Source organism: Dipodomys spectabilis, unplaced genomic scaffold (assembly GCF_019054845.1).
Source record: "Dipodomys spectabilis isolate Male_0828 unplaced genomic scaffold, ASM1905484v1 ptg000001l, whole genome shotgun sequence".
NCBI classification, from domain to species: Eukaryota; Metazoa; Chordata; class Mammalia; order Rodentia; family Heteromyidae; genus Dipodomys; species Dipodomys spectabilis.
Window position 1 is genome coordinate 15,084,504 of NW_024870678.1, and position 16,185 is coordinate 15,100,688.

General features: G+C 36.7%; 1 protein-coding gene across 4 annotated transcripts in view; it reads left to right on the forward strand.

The window, feature by feature from the left end:
* Ncoa7 (nuclear receptor coactivator 7) overlaps positions 1-16,185 on the forward strand; it is a 116,515-nt gene that overhangs the window by 46,905 nt on the left and 53,425 nt on the right. For all 4 annotated transcript variants that reach the window (XM_042685313.1, XM_042685398.1, XM_042685471.1 and 1 more), the window contains one exon: positions 9,682-9,902. In XM_042685313.1, the coding sequence (XP_042541247.1) occupies positions 9,682-9,902 (221 nt within the window). The remainder of the gene's footprint in view (positions 1-9,681; positions 9,903-16,185) is intronic.

Consider the following 16,185-nt stretch of genomic DNA (forward strand, 5'->3'; position numbering starts at 1 on the left):
TGTCCCCGTGTATTTTAGATCTAGCTTCTACATATGAGAGAAAATGTGTCTTTTGTCTCTCTGAGCTTGTCTTTCCTCACTTAATATGATTTTTTTCTAGGTCCATCCATTTCCCTGCAAGTGACATAAACTGAAAGCTCATATAAGTAAGCTTGAGATTTCAGAGAAGTCATGAATATTCTAATATATATATATATCAATATAGAGTCACTGCTAGCAGTGAACTTTTTCAAGAAGCATAGAGACTACACGTGTAGACATAGGAATGACTTGGACATTGACTAAGACAATGAGGTTGATGCTCATTTACAATTAGAACTCACAAGCTAAGTTAGCCAGTATGACAGGCTGCATAATAATCCCCAAGGACATCCAAATCTCAATCCCTGAAAAGAAGAATGTTCTGCCTCATGGTAGAAAAGACCTTGAATATATGACTAAGCTAAGGGTCTTGAAATGGGAAGATTATGTGAGTGGGTCTTTCATTACACTATTAAGTATCTCTCTGTAAGAGACACTTAAGGCACATGGAAATGTGACTACTGCACAGAGAAAGCCAGATCCTGTGCTGCTGGATATGAAGATGAAGAGGCTACAGGGATGCAGTTGTACAAGCTGGAAAACAATTGTACAAGCTGGCTTGGGGGTGTCGGGGGTGACGAGTACCGCCTGATGTAACTAATTTCAGAGTTCTGACTTCCAGAACAGTAAGAGAATAAATGTGTGTTGTTTTAGGTCATGAAGTATGTGGCAGTTTGTACAGTACCCATAAGGATTTAATACAGCTAGTTATTTTAAGTGTATTAAGCGAAATAAGTCAAATGTACAATGGCACTTTAAAACAAAAGAGAATAAGTAACTTCAAAAAGTTTCACAGATATCTATGTTCTGATTTTTGATTAACTTCTGTGTTGCTGGTATTTAACAGCTTATTCTTAAATGGAAAGCAGTAAAATCCCTAGTATTTAAATAATGTATTCACAGAACTTTGCAGGTTATTCATGTTGGGGTCTGTGCACATGCTAGTACTGAGGTTTTTAACTCAGGGCCTGGGCTTTGCCCTTTAGATTACAGATAAGAATCTCACTTTCATGCCCAAGCTGGCTTTGAACCACAATCTGCGGATCTGTTTCCTAAGAAACTAGGATTACAGGTGTGAACCACTCATGCCTGCTACAGATTAGTCTTACCTCAACACAATTATTTTATCACTGAAAGAAGTTTCCTTGTCTGATTCGCATCTGCAGTTTATAACTGACACATATAGGTCTTTGATTAGTTCAACTTAATAATTTTTCAACGTTATGATGGGTTTATTTGGGTTATTACAGTTCGGCCTTAGAGTAGTTTTGATTTAGGATGGGCTTTTCAGGATGTAAACCTATCCTAAGTTAAATACCATTGTCTGGTCCATCTGTTTCTATAGAACTTTATCAGTCTATAACCCAGCATCTTGACTTTTTAAAAAAGGGAACCACTCTCTCACAGGGGTAACTTGTATATGCAACAAAAAACCTGTCATTTGTCACAAATACAAGGCAAACATTCTACCAGTGTACATCTACTTAGCAGCATTGTCCTTGAAATCCTAGCATGGGGGGACTTGGAAGGATCGCTATGTATCATGTGTGAGATCTCCATAGGACTCCTTTCAGTGAGAATGGTTCACTGTTTCTGGCACCTGCACTGTGGTTATGAGTCCTTTTAGATCTGCTGACCCACCACTGTTTTAATACCTCAAGGAAGTTCTAGGAAAGGGAAATTGGGGTTTTGGTAGCTTGCCCCGATTGCTATCTTATTTATTGATCTTTATTAGAATGTAGCTGTTCCCTGAGGACAAGGGAAATCTCTTTATGTGTGCCTGTCTAAGGAGATTTCACTAGTCTTTGAACAGGAAGCCGAAGGAATCCCCTCTGTTCTCCACTCTTGCTTTTGCTGTGGTTGAGACAGGTCCTCCCTATCTTGCCCTCACAGATCTCCTGGCTCAGCTTCTTGTGTACTAGGATTATAGGCATGCACCACCACACTCTGCTCAAAGGATCTCTTTTTCAGGTGGTCATGGTTCTGTGAAGGAAGAATATTTTCATGATGTTATGAATTTCAGATTTGGGGTCGGGCCTGGTTACTACTTAGGGGGTAACTCTAAAATCAGTATATCTCCATCGTTTCCCAGTGATTAGTGTTAATTTTTTTTTGTTTTTATATTGACCATGATCCCAAGAGAAGATTTTCACCAATGATGTTTATTTCTTTGAAAACTTCGGTTCTCCTTCTGCCTTTTTGTTTTAGTCGGCATATGCCACAATTTGTGATTTGTAGTGAAACTGAAAACTGACCCTCTATGAAGTCACAAAATGAACTTGAATATATAAAGTGATGTTCATCCAGAAGTAACAAATAGTTCTGTGTGGGTGACTGTATTAGTAGCAAAATTAGGTCAATAGTTGGAGTGAGAGAAAGAATGTAAACCTATATTGACTTTTGTTTAGTCTTTTTTGTTGTGTATTATGTTGTACTTTGTTTTTTTCACTTCCTTAAACCCTTAGGACTATCCAAATGAGATTAAAAGCATCTTTATTAGTTGTGAGCTCTTTTTGAGAAGTAAGCACAGGTCATGTTTAATAGTGAAACAGACCTTTGCTGAACTATTTTAATCATTACAAAAGCCCATCCAAATGTTTAGGTTTTTTTTTTTATTTCAAAGCCTAGGATTCTAAAGTTTGTATTTAGTAATATGCAACGAATGGGCATCTAAGGAACAAAAAGTATTCCGAAACTCAGTGCTGAGCTTCTTGCATTGTAGCACAGTTTCCCTAAGTCTAGAAGTGGAAGAGTCAAGGTTAGAAACCAGGAAAAAACAACCTAGACTCTGAAGGTCAGAACAGTAAAAAGACAGGATTGCAGCCAGATCTGCAGAGAAACAGGAACTAAAGGAAGATGTCCTGAGGGAGATAGATCTACTCTGTCTGACTTCAAAAAGGAGGCGAATGGGTGAAGATGCTGTCCAAAAATTCATTGCAATAGCTGGACTCAGAAGAAAAAGTCTCCATAGCTGCTCATAACCATTTTTTATAAAAGTGATTAGACATTTGCTGTACCAAAAAAATCGACACCAAATTACATAAATACGAAAGTTCTCCCACTGAACAACTATTTTCCTGCATAGTGTTTAGGGAAATCTTTCTGTGCTTTATTTTGTTCATTTCCATACAAATGGAATTATACTAGAATAGCATTCAGTATGTTATTTCATGAAATGATGTTAGATATAAATCTTGAATATTAGTATTCTTTATCTAAAGAAGTAGTTTTAAGGGAAAATGTGTGTTCAAAAGGACTCTACTATTTTTGTGGATATAATGTTGACATTTTTCTACTTTCTTTTTTGGAGCTGTTTGCCCCACATTATAGAGGAGTGGAGATTTTGTTGGTTTGATTTTCTAGTTTGTTTATTTTTTATTTCTAGTTTTATTTGTTTTCTGGTAGTCTTTATATATGAATAGTGTTGTGTTTTAATCTCCACTTTTTCAAGTCTAGGAGCTATAATGGGAGGATAGGGCAACCTAAATTGAGACTTTTAGGAAATCACAAGGAAATAAAAGACTCTAGGGAAGGTTTAGTTTGGAGCTTAAAAATATTTTTTTGAATGTCAAAACAATGTTAGCACACTTCCTAATCTTCTCAGCCAAGTATGAACTGTTAGAGCCAGATAGAGCCTTCACATTAATTTGGGCCTCTTGCTTTTGTTTACTTTAAAGCCTGAGTTTAGAGTTTATCATGTTTCCAAAGAAGGTCACAGAGCTGCTTTCTGAGAGAGCCAAGGCCAGAACCTAAATCTGCTTTCAAGTTGAGTTTGTACTCTGTAGACTGTTGGGCTATTCTCTCCCAAGTTGTTCATAGAATTTCCTCAGTCCAGTGGATTTAATTAAAGTCAAAATAAACATATATGCCATAAACACCTTGGGAGATGTAGTCCTAGGTAGTCTTGTAGCAATTGGCTCCAGTTTTGGTTTGTGAATTCCTGCTCTACTACTGTACTCCTCCTTGTGGCCTTGGAAAATATGCCCAGTTTTCTGAGCCTTCCTCTTATCTGTAACATGCAGATAAATTTCCCTACCTCCCAGGACTTCTGTGAGGATAGCATGGCTCCTGCTTACATAGAGGACTCCTCATTGCTATTAAAAGAAATTTCTTTCCAGCGTTTTAGAATAAGCTCTTTGAAAAAGTAAAACTCATATTTTTTAGACAAAATTAGTGTGCTAAAATATTCTTATAGTAGGAAGAACGCTTCAAAAATTAAATACTGAACATTTTTAATACCTATTATACATGGTATACAATTTAAGAACAAAATAAAAATACGTGATAAAAATTTTTTTTTCTCTTTTCCTTAACCCCAGTTAATAACTTTCTAAAGGTTGACTATATTTTGTGTGTGTGTGTGTGTGTGTGTGTGTGTGTGTGTGTGTGTGTGCATGTGTGTCTTCTCGACAAACCATAGTTTACCCATCATCATAAATCCATTGAGCTCTTGCAACTGGATTTTAAATTTTAATTTAATTCTAAATTTAAGGACCGTAGCTGAATGACTGGATAGGGGTTACCATAATTCAGGGCTAGATACATATTTATCACAATTTTTTTCAGAAACATATGACCCTCAAATTGTAATATTAAGAGTCATATAGAACCATTGATTTAGTATTGATGGAGGAAGTCTATAGTTGAATCCATTTTTGTGTATGTATTATGGGGATGGTGACCTAGGCAGGACCTTGTACATCCTAAGCTAGTGCTGGGACACTGAGCTACATCTACAGCCTAGCTGCTTTATGTATTAAATTACACACAGCTAGTGTTTTTTATTTTCAAATGGTGTATCTGCATAAGATGGGAGTTTCTTTTTGAGAACCTGCTGCTAGACAGAGCAAGCTGGGAAAGGCGGGTTGATGGGGGAGCAGATCTCAATGCAGTCTGAACATCAGATCATTTGTCTGTTTACTCATTCAGCAAGTTACCAACCTAGTACCTAATGTATGCCTTGATTAGATTTTGGAAATACAGCATTTAACAACATGAATCCCTGCCCCCAGCTTTCACTAGAGTGCTAGAAAAAACAAGCTTCAAGGCCTGATGACTTTTGTGTTGTTTTACCGTGGTGTCAGTATGCTGGGGAAAGGGCCCAGAGGAAACCCAGAGACAAACTTGCTCAGGGCTCTGCCTTTGATTAATGCCAGTGTCAAAACAAAACAAAAAACCCCTCATTTCCTTTAGTAAAGGAAAAGAAGCTTCCAAAAACAAAAACAAAAAAAAAAAAACCCACCTAAAAACAGTCTTCATTCAGCAATGAAAATGATTTCTTTAGCAGTATCATTTTATTTACTCGTTTCTCATCTCTCTGCAGTATGCCCGGGGAAGAATGAGGTTTATCTGTATTGTGTAGTGCCAGCACTATTTTAATGTAAAAAAAAGCCAAGTGATTCCAAATAAAGAAGTTCTTTATTTAATAGTTCATTATGAGAAGACATGAATAAGTTCAGAATCATCACTTCATTCTTCTGCCTTTGAGGAAGGTCTAATATGTTGTGTCACTTGCTTCTGGCTTATTACCTTCCTGCACAGTGATTGAACTTATGCCTTATTCTTTTGACTTTCTGCAGTTTTAAAAATGTTTCAGTGTTAACATGCACCATTCATAATGAAACATTTAATAATAAAATAATCATATTGTAAAAAGTAGACGAAGCAAAGAGAGGCTTGTCTAATATGACCAATTGGAGCAGAAACCAAGATGAATTTGAGAATTTGAGTGAGATACACAGCTAGGACTAGCAGGATAGAGTTGAAAACACTTGGATTAGGTAATTGCGACTTAGTTCAAAAGAAAATAAATGTAGCCTAAAAAAAATAGGGTTTAACAAAATCTGAAAACGACAGAGGTGGCACTGTGGCTCAAGTATAGCACTAGAAAAGACACTCAGGGACAGTGCCCAGGCCCTGAGTTTAAGCCCCAGGACTGGCAAAAAGAAAACAAAAAGAAAACCAAAACAAAAAAAAACAAAAAAAAATCCACAAGTTTTTGTCAGGTACCCATAGGTCATGCCTGTAATCCTAGCTGATACTCAGGAGGCTGAGATCTAAGGATCACGGTTTGAAGCCAGCCCAGGCAGAAATAGTCCCCACAAGTCTTATCTCCTATAAACTACTCACAAAACCCAGAAGTGGTTCTGTGGTTCATGTGGTAGAGTGCTAAACTTGAGCAAAAAGAGGCCCAGGGACAGTACCCAGGCCTTGAGTTCAAGCCCCACAACTGGCAAAACAAAAACAAAAACAAAAACTTAGACCCACAGCTATCAAATGTCAAATACATTTCAATATTCTTGAGCCACTTCTCTGTTTAACTTGATTTACCATTTTTTAGTACATAGTATAAATAAGTATATATTAGATCATTAAATAAAACTTAGATGGGGTCTGGGGGAGCTCATTTTTCTGCAAGGCCTTATTTTCTAGTTTACCTTTATTTAGCCACAAGTCTCCTTGGGATGATAAATTGCCATACTAACTTGAGAAACAAAAGAGGAGGTCTAAAAGACAAAAGCTCTAAAAAAAGACATGTTTACAAATCACTAACTATACTATTGTACTCATGAGCTTGGTACTTTCTCAAATATTAAAAACATATTTCTTTATATGGAAGGGAGGGTTTTACTGAAGACTTGCCAGAAACCAGTGACTCCCAGTTGCAAGATCAGAAAACACCATTTCTGTTGGTAACTTCTAGAAAAACACGTGTTCAGGAAGACCCTAGTCAGAACAAAAGATGCAACCGATTGTAGAATTTCAATTATATTAAATTGTATTTGCATCTTCCATTAAACAAGTATTGCCATTTTCTGGTTTTTTTTTTTTTAACATCCAGTGCTTTCTCTTCTTCACCAGAACATCTTTCTGCATTTATTTTAATTATTATTATTATTATTATTATTATTGTGTGTGTGTGTGTGTGTGTGTGTATGCCATTGCTGAATGCTCCAGTACCCGTGCTTGAACTCAGGGCCTCATGCTGTACCTTAGCTTTATGGCTCAAGGCTGATGATCTACCACTCAAGCTACAGATCTACTTCTCATATTTTCCAAGGTAACACTATCTTTGGCTCTGTGTTGACAAGGCAAAATAGGAGTCGATCAGCCTCTAATGAGATGGCCCCAAACAGTGCTGCTGTTCATCAAAACACATGCTCTAGATCTGATTGAATTTAATTGTCCTGAGGACAGTGAAATGAGGACATTCAAATGAACTGTTAAGTAGAAAAAAATTGAGATTGAAAAGCAGCAAGCATATCTCAGGTTACTAGCTACAGAGCTCACTTTTTTTTTTAGTTCTCTCCCCTAGAAAAATCATTTTGTGAATGATTAAAAAGATTCTTTTCAAACATATTTTTGATCAGCGAATATAACAATAGGATCAGCCTGCCCATAGCTAGCATTCTGGATGAAGCGATCGATCTGCTTGGTGCAGAGATACATCTTCCTATAATCTCTGCAGTATCTAGGTTATTGCATTAATGCAAGCCTCATATAGTGAGTTGAGAGGCAGAAAAATTACCTTATTTTAAGCACAATGAGATCCCACTTTGAAAAGAACCACCTACTCTTTTGTGAGAAAAACAGTTTAAAATCTCATGGTAGAAAACTGAAACGTGCTTTTTGAACATGATTCTTTTTTATGAGTCTCTAATTTTGTTTGTTTTCTGATTTTGTAGGTTTTTATTTAAAAAAATAAGTAAACATAATAAGACAGCTGAGAGAGGAGACATCTACTCATCTGTGATTTTTTTTCCCCAGCTGTCTTATCTCAGCCTCTATATTCCTTTAGCAGCCAATGAGAATCTAGTAGCCTGGCTTCTCATTGGCCAGGAGTAATAACCTACTCATTATATTCAGTTGGTGGTTGAAGTTTGCTTCCTTTATCCCCACTGTTTTTAATGATACTTGGCCTAGTTCTCATGTCATTATATGCTTATTGTTAGGGGGATATTTTAGTATTTTGTGTGCTTTGTGTTATATGTTACCATATAATAACTAATTTCAATAAGAGACTGGATAGCTAAGGCACTACAGTTGTCACATTTAATGTACAAAGAATGCTCAGGGAGTTAGGTCTTTATCCTAAAGTCAGAACAAAGCCACAGGGGCAGACCTTCCTCAACTGTTCATCATAGAACAAAGCAGCATAAAATCACACTTTATCTCTGTACTAATCTACAGTTGTTTTTCTGCCCACATATTTCTTTATCCATTGCCCAACATCAAGTTTTCTGGAGGCTCAAGAAGGCAAAGATACGCAGCAGTGGTACTGGGTAGACACTATGTTGAAAATGAACTATACAACTTGTGGGCAGGGACAGGAGGGAAAAACTGGGAGAAGGTGAAAGGGAAGGGGTGACATTGTACAAAAAGAAATGTATTCATTACCTGACTCTTAAAACGATAACCTCTCTGTACATCACTTTTATAATAACTATAAAATATTTAATAAAACAAAGGCAAAGACCTTTGGAATATGTAAAAGGAAGTGAATTGTACCTAGATACTTTTCTATCTAGACATAAGGGTTATGATAAAGAAAATGTTGCATGGATGAGAGACCAAGGCTCTCACTCTGACAAAGCAAAAACTTTCTCAAGAAGTAATAAACACAATGTAAAACATCAGTTAATTACAGAGTAATATATTAGCTTGAAAAGATTTCAAATGATTGGTTGTCAACAAATTCTGATAAGTTTGATCTCATATATCTTGCCTGAGGTGTAAAGAATTGGAATCATCAAATACATTTACTAAGGTTTCAGAGGGCTGTATTATTAGTAGTTATAACGACAAGTACAAATTGACATTTCCTATGTCAGAAAGTGTAACCCTTTAGGCCTGTTATCATACTATAACAGTAAAAAAGTTATTCAGACCTGAGCCAGTTCACACCATGCAAACCTTGGTACTGAGCAAGTAAGGAGGCAATTGTAAAACCTGTTTTTACATATGCATTTGTCCATAATTCAAAAGTACCACAAGTACTGTTTTAAAATATATGTACCACGCAAACATGGATATATAGTGGAGTTACTGTATGTCTTGATTTTTCAAAAAACATTCAATATTGCTACTGGTGGCTCACACATGTAATCCTAGCTACTCAGGAGGCTGAAATCTGAGGATCGCAGTTCAAACCAGCTGGGCCAGGAATGTCCTTGAGACTCTTATTTCCAATTTACCAGAAAATCAGAAGTGGCACTGTAGCTCAAGTGGTAGAGCACTCACTTTCAGCTGAAGAGCTCAGGAACAGTGCCCAGCCCCAGAGTTCAAGCCCCACAACCAACAATTTAAAAAAAAAATTCAGTATTTAATAGCCAATAAGAGAATCTCCTTTTTCTCTGAGTTGCACATTTCCCGATATTCTTCTGAGATACAGTATTGTGAATATATGATTAAGGGAAGGACAAAGGTCTCCAAGTAAAATATTTTAAGTGCTTAGAAAAGAAAATAAATGCTAGGAGAATATAGTTAAAAATCTTGTAAGAGAAGTGCTTTCTATCCACAGGATTAGTTCTCAAAGCCCAATAGCATGAAATTAATAGGGTTTCTTCTAAACATGTCTCTGATATTTTTTCACACTTCTAGATTGAAAAAGAAAAAACAAGCCAAACAAAATGCAGAAACAACCTCAGCAGTAACCACAAGAACTCATCTTGGGAAAGAAGATACAAATTCAGTTATTTTAGAACAAGACAAATGTAACATTGCTGTGGAAGAGGAATGTATTGCTGATGAGAAAAAGAAGAGAAAAAACAACCAGTTAAAGGAAATCAGACGCACAGAACTAAAGAGATATTACAGTATTGGTGAGTATTGATGGCTCTGTTGGAGTATTTTCAATTTAAAAATCTGTCATAATTTTAAGATGGTAAAGTTGCATGTACCACTGTACCACTACTACTACTGGGGTCAAATACATTAACCCACCAAAACCTTGAATTCTGGAAATATAGGCGTATGTAACCATACTGACTACTGGTGAGACTCTGTCCAAAAAAAAAATAAAGAAGCAAACAAACCACACAATTTTTAGAGCATAAATAAGCACAATTATAATAGTATGAGCAGATAAGCAGTAGTTCCATACCCCAGACTCTTGTTTTATATACTACATTTGTAAAAGGATAACAGTGAAATCATGTTGTGTTCCATTCAGCTTTATATTTTTAGCATCTAGTACTGTGACCATCACATATTTTATAATAATAAGCATTTATCAAATTAATAGTTACTTTACAGGAGAAATACTTCTTAATATGTATTGGCATATTCATAAAAATATTGATAGAAAATCTTGCACTATTTTTGCCATCAGTGAAGCAATAACAAATGGAGGAAACAAGGTGTAGCATCTGTCAACTTAAAAAACGAACAAACAGAACTTGGGCATTTCAGTTAAAGGAATTAGAATAGTTCCACAGTGCTACATGGGTTCTCAGAGTAGTGCCCGACGCTGCGTTGGCAGCAGTGGTATCTATCTAGCTTTATGTGGCTCACTTATCGCATACCTACTATTCAGTCACATGCAAAGAAAGGAAACTAGGAGTCAGAACTTGCTGTCAAGATAATATGGCTTGTGGATGCTCAAGATTCCTTTGCAAAGAGACAACTGAGAGAGGGCTCTGAGAAATCTGTATACAGTATGTGAGCTGTATGATCTTGCAAAACAGTAAGGAGACCTGTTAGGATGGCCCTAACCTTGGTTCTCCTTAACACCAAAGTTTCAGGGACATACATACATGTAATGTAATTTTCTAACAGTGCTCATCAAAGGAAAAACGAGCTGTCATTGAGGTAGTAATAATTGTTTCATGGGTGGTATTGCTCCAACAGAGCCAGATGAGAAATATGAAGCCAAAAGCATGTAGTTCAGAGCAGTCCTCTTGGCTAACCTGATTATGTAGCATACTACAGAGCTGAGTTGGTGCTTTTCACATCAAACATGTCATTAAGAACTATAGCTGACGGCCTATAGAAGAACACTTTTATGTGATTTTCAACCTTCCTCTTAAAATGTAACATATTGGTATTATTTTTTATTCCCCCAAAGAGGGGAAGATTTAAGGAAAATTGCATTTTATATCTTGATGTACATATAATTCCTTGTTGTAGTAGATTATCTTTTTAATGGAGGTATTTTCACTTGTCTTTGTATTACTGAGTCTAAAATAATGCCCTTCATCTTTGCCTGACTTCAAAAATATCAGCTTAGTCAGTTTTTTTGTGTGTGTGTGTGGGGAAGCCCTGTCTGTCCCTGGTTAGGTTAGATTTCCTTCTTTATTGTTTTCATGGAGTAATCTCATTCCCAGTTTACTGGCCAAGGTCAATTAAACCCTGTAATTCTATAGCTTGACAGGTGTTCATTAAGAGGACACGGGGTGGAAGAAGCAATACATCAGCAAACAAACACTCTGTTTTGATTTGTTTACATTTTATGAAAATTCAAGAAGGATATAGTTAATAGTCTGGTCATTGGGTCAAATTTATCTTGTGATAGCAATAAGTAAAGACATGCCATGATGGCTTGTCATCCTTTCTCAAGGATGATAATGATAGTTACTGGCTTGGAGTTTTGGGCTATCTCCTTAGGAGAATTCAGTGCTGGGGTTGAGCCTCTTAGTGGACCACTACATTCCAAGGCTTCTTAGCCTTTTCCATATTTATCCATAACTGACTTGCTGATTTCCCTAAGATTCATCCCAGGCTGTGCCTGTGTACCACTAGGTGGAGCATTAGACCTCAAATCAAGGGTTAGTTGGTGTGCTAGTGTAAAGCTGGGCATTAGGGACAGGATACACTGTGGAGAGATTTTGCTCATAGAAACAGGTATATGCTGATCAGTGTGGTGTGAAGAAGAAAAGGAACAGTCAAGAACTGGCAAATTAGGGGCTGGAAAGGTGGCTCAGTGATAGAGTGCTTGCCTCACATGCATAAGGCCCTGGGTTCAATTCCTTAGCACCACATAAGCCGAGAAAGCCGGAAGTGGCACTGTGGCTTAAGTGGTAGAGTGCTAGCCTTGCGCTGAATTGCTGAGGTACAGCGCCCAGGCCCCGAGTTCAGGCCCCATGACCCCCCCCCCCAAAAAAAAAAGAACTGGCAAGTTAGAAAACTCTGTGGAATTAGTGTTCAGAAGTGTTGTTGAGGTGCTAAATGAATTTAGCACCTTAATTTCAAGGCTAAGGCCTATGAAGTATGAAATGAAAGCAGTAAAAGAAGTGATCCTGTAGTCCAGAGAGTAAAAAGAAAAATTAATGGCCAATAAATGGGAATTGTGTATACAGGAATACAGATGAGACAGGTATATAGCAATACGTTGGTAATTGTTTCCCTGGGTATAAAAATTACAAGGGAATTTTCTTAATTTTTGCATATTAGTTATTGTATAATTCGTTTTAAATGCTAACAATAAAAATATAACCGAATAAGATAGTAGAGTAAAAGCAGGAGCTTTGTAAAAAGAACATTGGACAAATACCAAGTTCCTATAAAAATATACATGAAAGTAATTGCTTTCACAGATAACCATTCCACATCTATAACATTACCTTCTTAGTTAAAAGAAGCGTATTTTGACCAAAAATGTTTTTCATGTTGCACTATGTTTATCTGTGCCTCACTTAAGCTTCGGGCAATAATTCATGGCTATCCCTTAACACTTCAAGAACTTAGCAGTTAAGATGTTGATAATGCTGTGGAAAGACTGAGTCAATAGAGTTGCTCATTATAACAACATGGTAATGACGCTATGAATGTTTTGTTTTGTTTTTGAGCAGAGTAGGAAAGAGGAAGTGGAGTAAATTACATCCAAGCAGATGGCATTGGATGAATCTAGATCTAGCACTTGCCACAGCACCTGGCACACAGTAAACATCACAAAAAGCTTCTAGAATAAGCGAACTCAATGCTCATTGTTTGCATTTGTATTTGCTATGTATATAAGGTCTCCTTTTTCATTTATTATTTGTATGAACCCTTGAAGAATTCTTTGGTGATAAAGTGTCAATATATTTTTCAAAATCAACTATTAAGTTATATTTGGCATTACTACATTGCAATGTCTGTAAATATATCAAAGGATGACTTATAGTACCAAAATATAGTACATTGTCAGAAATTATATCACAAATACTTTTCTGTTAAAGGAATGAACAATTTTGTAATCACCTTTAATCTTGAATAGCGCACAGCTTGCACCTAAGATAAGAGAGGAATGGATATTGTGAATGTGGATAATGTTTCAATGTAGAGAAATTCTTTATTTGAAACATAGCTATGAAGATATAAAATTGGAAAGAGATGGGGAAAATTTAGAAATAGAGGAGGCAAACCAAATTGGGATAAAATATATTATATATTTATTTTCCTTCCCCTCCTATGACTTTTCTTTCCCCGTTCCCTTCCCTTCCCTTTCCCTTTCCCTTTCCCTTTCCCTTTCCCTTTCCCTTCCCTTCCCTTCCTTTCCTTCCCTCCCTATTTCTTTACCTTTCCCCTTTCTTTACCTTTCCCCTTTCCCTTCCTTTTCCCTTCCTTTCCTTTTCCCTTCCTTTCCTTTCTTTTTCTTTCTTTCTTTTTTTTTTTTTTGGTGGTTGTGGTTGAACTCTGGGCCTGGGCACTGTCCCTCAGCTCTTCAGCTCAAGGCTAGTGCTCTACCACTTTAACCACAGTGCCACTTCCTCTTTTCCTTTCCTCCTTTTCTTTTCCTTTTTCCTTTCCTTTCCCTTCCCTTCCCTTCCCTTCCCCTTTCCTTTTCCTTTCCTTTCCTGTACTGTGCAGCCAAGGCTAACCTCAAATTTATGATCTTCCTGCTTTAGCTTCCTGATTGCTGAGATTTATGTGTGTATGCCACCGCACCCAGATGAGTTCAACTTTTTAGTAACAAATTTATAGTTACCACATTAACCATTTCGAATTATAGTTTTTCTTCCTGAATTCAAAAGAAACTCAACAAGAAAAACATGGAAAATAAAATTCTCTACTTTGATCTTACCATGGATTTTTGTTTTTCATGAAAATATGAAAGTAGCCAGTGACTAAATTATTTTCACTTTCTGTACGTAATTACTTTTCCTATTGGGTTTTTTTTAAGCCACATGTGTGAAGTTTCATGTCTGTCATTTTCCTTTTTGTTTCACAGAGTGAGCTAAAAAGCCACAGCTGTGTTATTTTGATGTATTTAGTTCCAAACACAAGTAGGTAAATAATGTCATTAAAAATAATGATTGTTAGCCAGGTGCTGGTGACTCATGCCTGTAATCCTAGCTACTCAGGAGGATGAGATCTGAGGATTGCTATTCAATGCCAACCTGGGAAGGAAAGTCCATGATACTCTTATCTCCAATAAACTACTCAGAAAAAGCTAGAAGTGGTACTGTGGCTCAAGTGGCAGAGCTTTGAACACAAAGGCTCCGGGACAGCACCCAGAACCTACAAAAAAAAAATCTGTATCCATATCTATACCTAATAATTGTTCTTGTACTTTAGCTCTCAAAATCAAAGAATAAGGGATTAAAATGAACTTCCATGTGAAAAGAGCATGTCAAGAACATAGGTATACTGTAAGTGTATCTCAGTGGTAAAGCAAGTCCTGGGCACATACAAGGCTCTCGGGTCATTCTCCAACATCAACAATAACCTAATCAAGCAAAATGGACTCAAAGAATTGAGCATAAAAGACATTAAGATTATTAAGATAGAAATAGGTGTTTCTTGGGACAGTATTTGTGACACCATACCATGAATAATTTGATAGTGATCAGGACAAACCTGACATTTCCCCAGAATGTATAGGAATGTGGCTAAGGGTAAGAAGGAAGTAGACAGTTACAGAGGAAGAGAATGACATGTGGAACTAGAAGTGGTCAACAAAGCTCGTATGACGTAACAAGAATAAGAATGCTTTCAAGTAGTTGAAACTCATACTTAGTGTAGAAATCTAAAGATCTTGCGTATGACATAACAAGAATAAGAATGCTTTCAAGTAGTTGAAACTCATACCTAGTGTAGAAATCTAAAGATCTTGCTGTCTCTAGGGTAGAAATGAGAGGAAAACTGTACTTAGGTAACATTTAGCAAATGTTTATAGGTCATGGGTGAATAGTAAAGAGTTTTAAAAAACTTGTTAAAAATTACCTACAAAAGGGTGAAGAAGAGAGTTAGGCACAGCAGTGAGTTTCAGAGCACTTAATATCTTAAAGATTATGAAGTAAATGTTGTTTTTCAAGCTTCTAGACAAGAACAAATTCTCAGAGATACAAAGACTCAGGGAAAGCAGTATTTGTTTCATAGATTTCCTGAAACAGATTTACTGAGTGATGGAGGTGTTCATATCTGAGGCACGCCAAAATCTATACCTGAAGGAAGAATAGTTGGTAGAGACACATTAACAATATACAACTCTCTAGAATTTGATTATAAGCGTAACTGTAAAATGCATAAAACCCATAAAATCCATAAAACCCATGATATAGTAATTAAGTAGTTTTACACTTCTCAGACTAACAAATACCGAGAAATAGGAAGAGAAAGAAAACCAGCAATGAGAGTCATGAATAGGAGGAGCTCATATTTTTTACCTTCTATCCTCTCATGTTGAACACTGTCCTGCTCTACAGCAATCATAAATACTTTATAATCTGAAAAACCCAATTTTCTTGTTTCTATATTCTAAGAAGTTGGCAAGTAGATAGCCTCACAGAGGAAGGAGAAATTCTCAGGACTTGGGAGCCTCTTAAGCTACCACTAGCCAGGATTCGATACCAGGGGCCATTCTTGGGGCTCCAGTTGCATGTTTTCTCTCCCGTGTTTTACCATTACTATCATTGACATTTCCAACAACCTTGTGGGCAATAACTGTCTCGCTTAAGAAAGTCTAAAATATCAGCAATGTGGTAAATGCTTGTTGTATAGAAAAATCATTAGGGGAAAGGGGATTTAGAATCTGGAGTTATATTTCCTTAGAAATTCTAATGGGTAGGGAGTATGAATGTCTACAAGGAAGTAGCCCTGAAAGCAAACACCTCCGAGTAGACGGGTCTGTGACTATATCATCTTTGGCTCAAGAAAAACTTCTCCGTTCCTTCACAGTCCTTT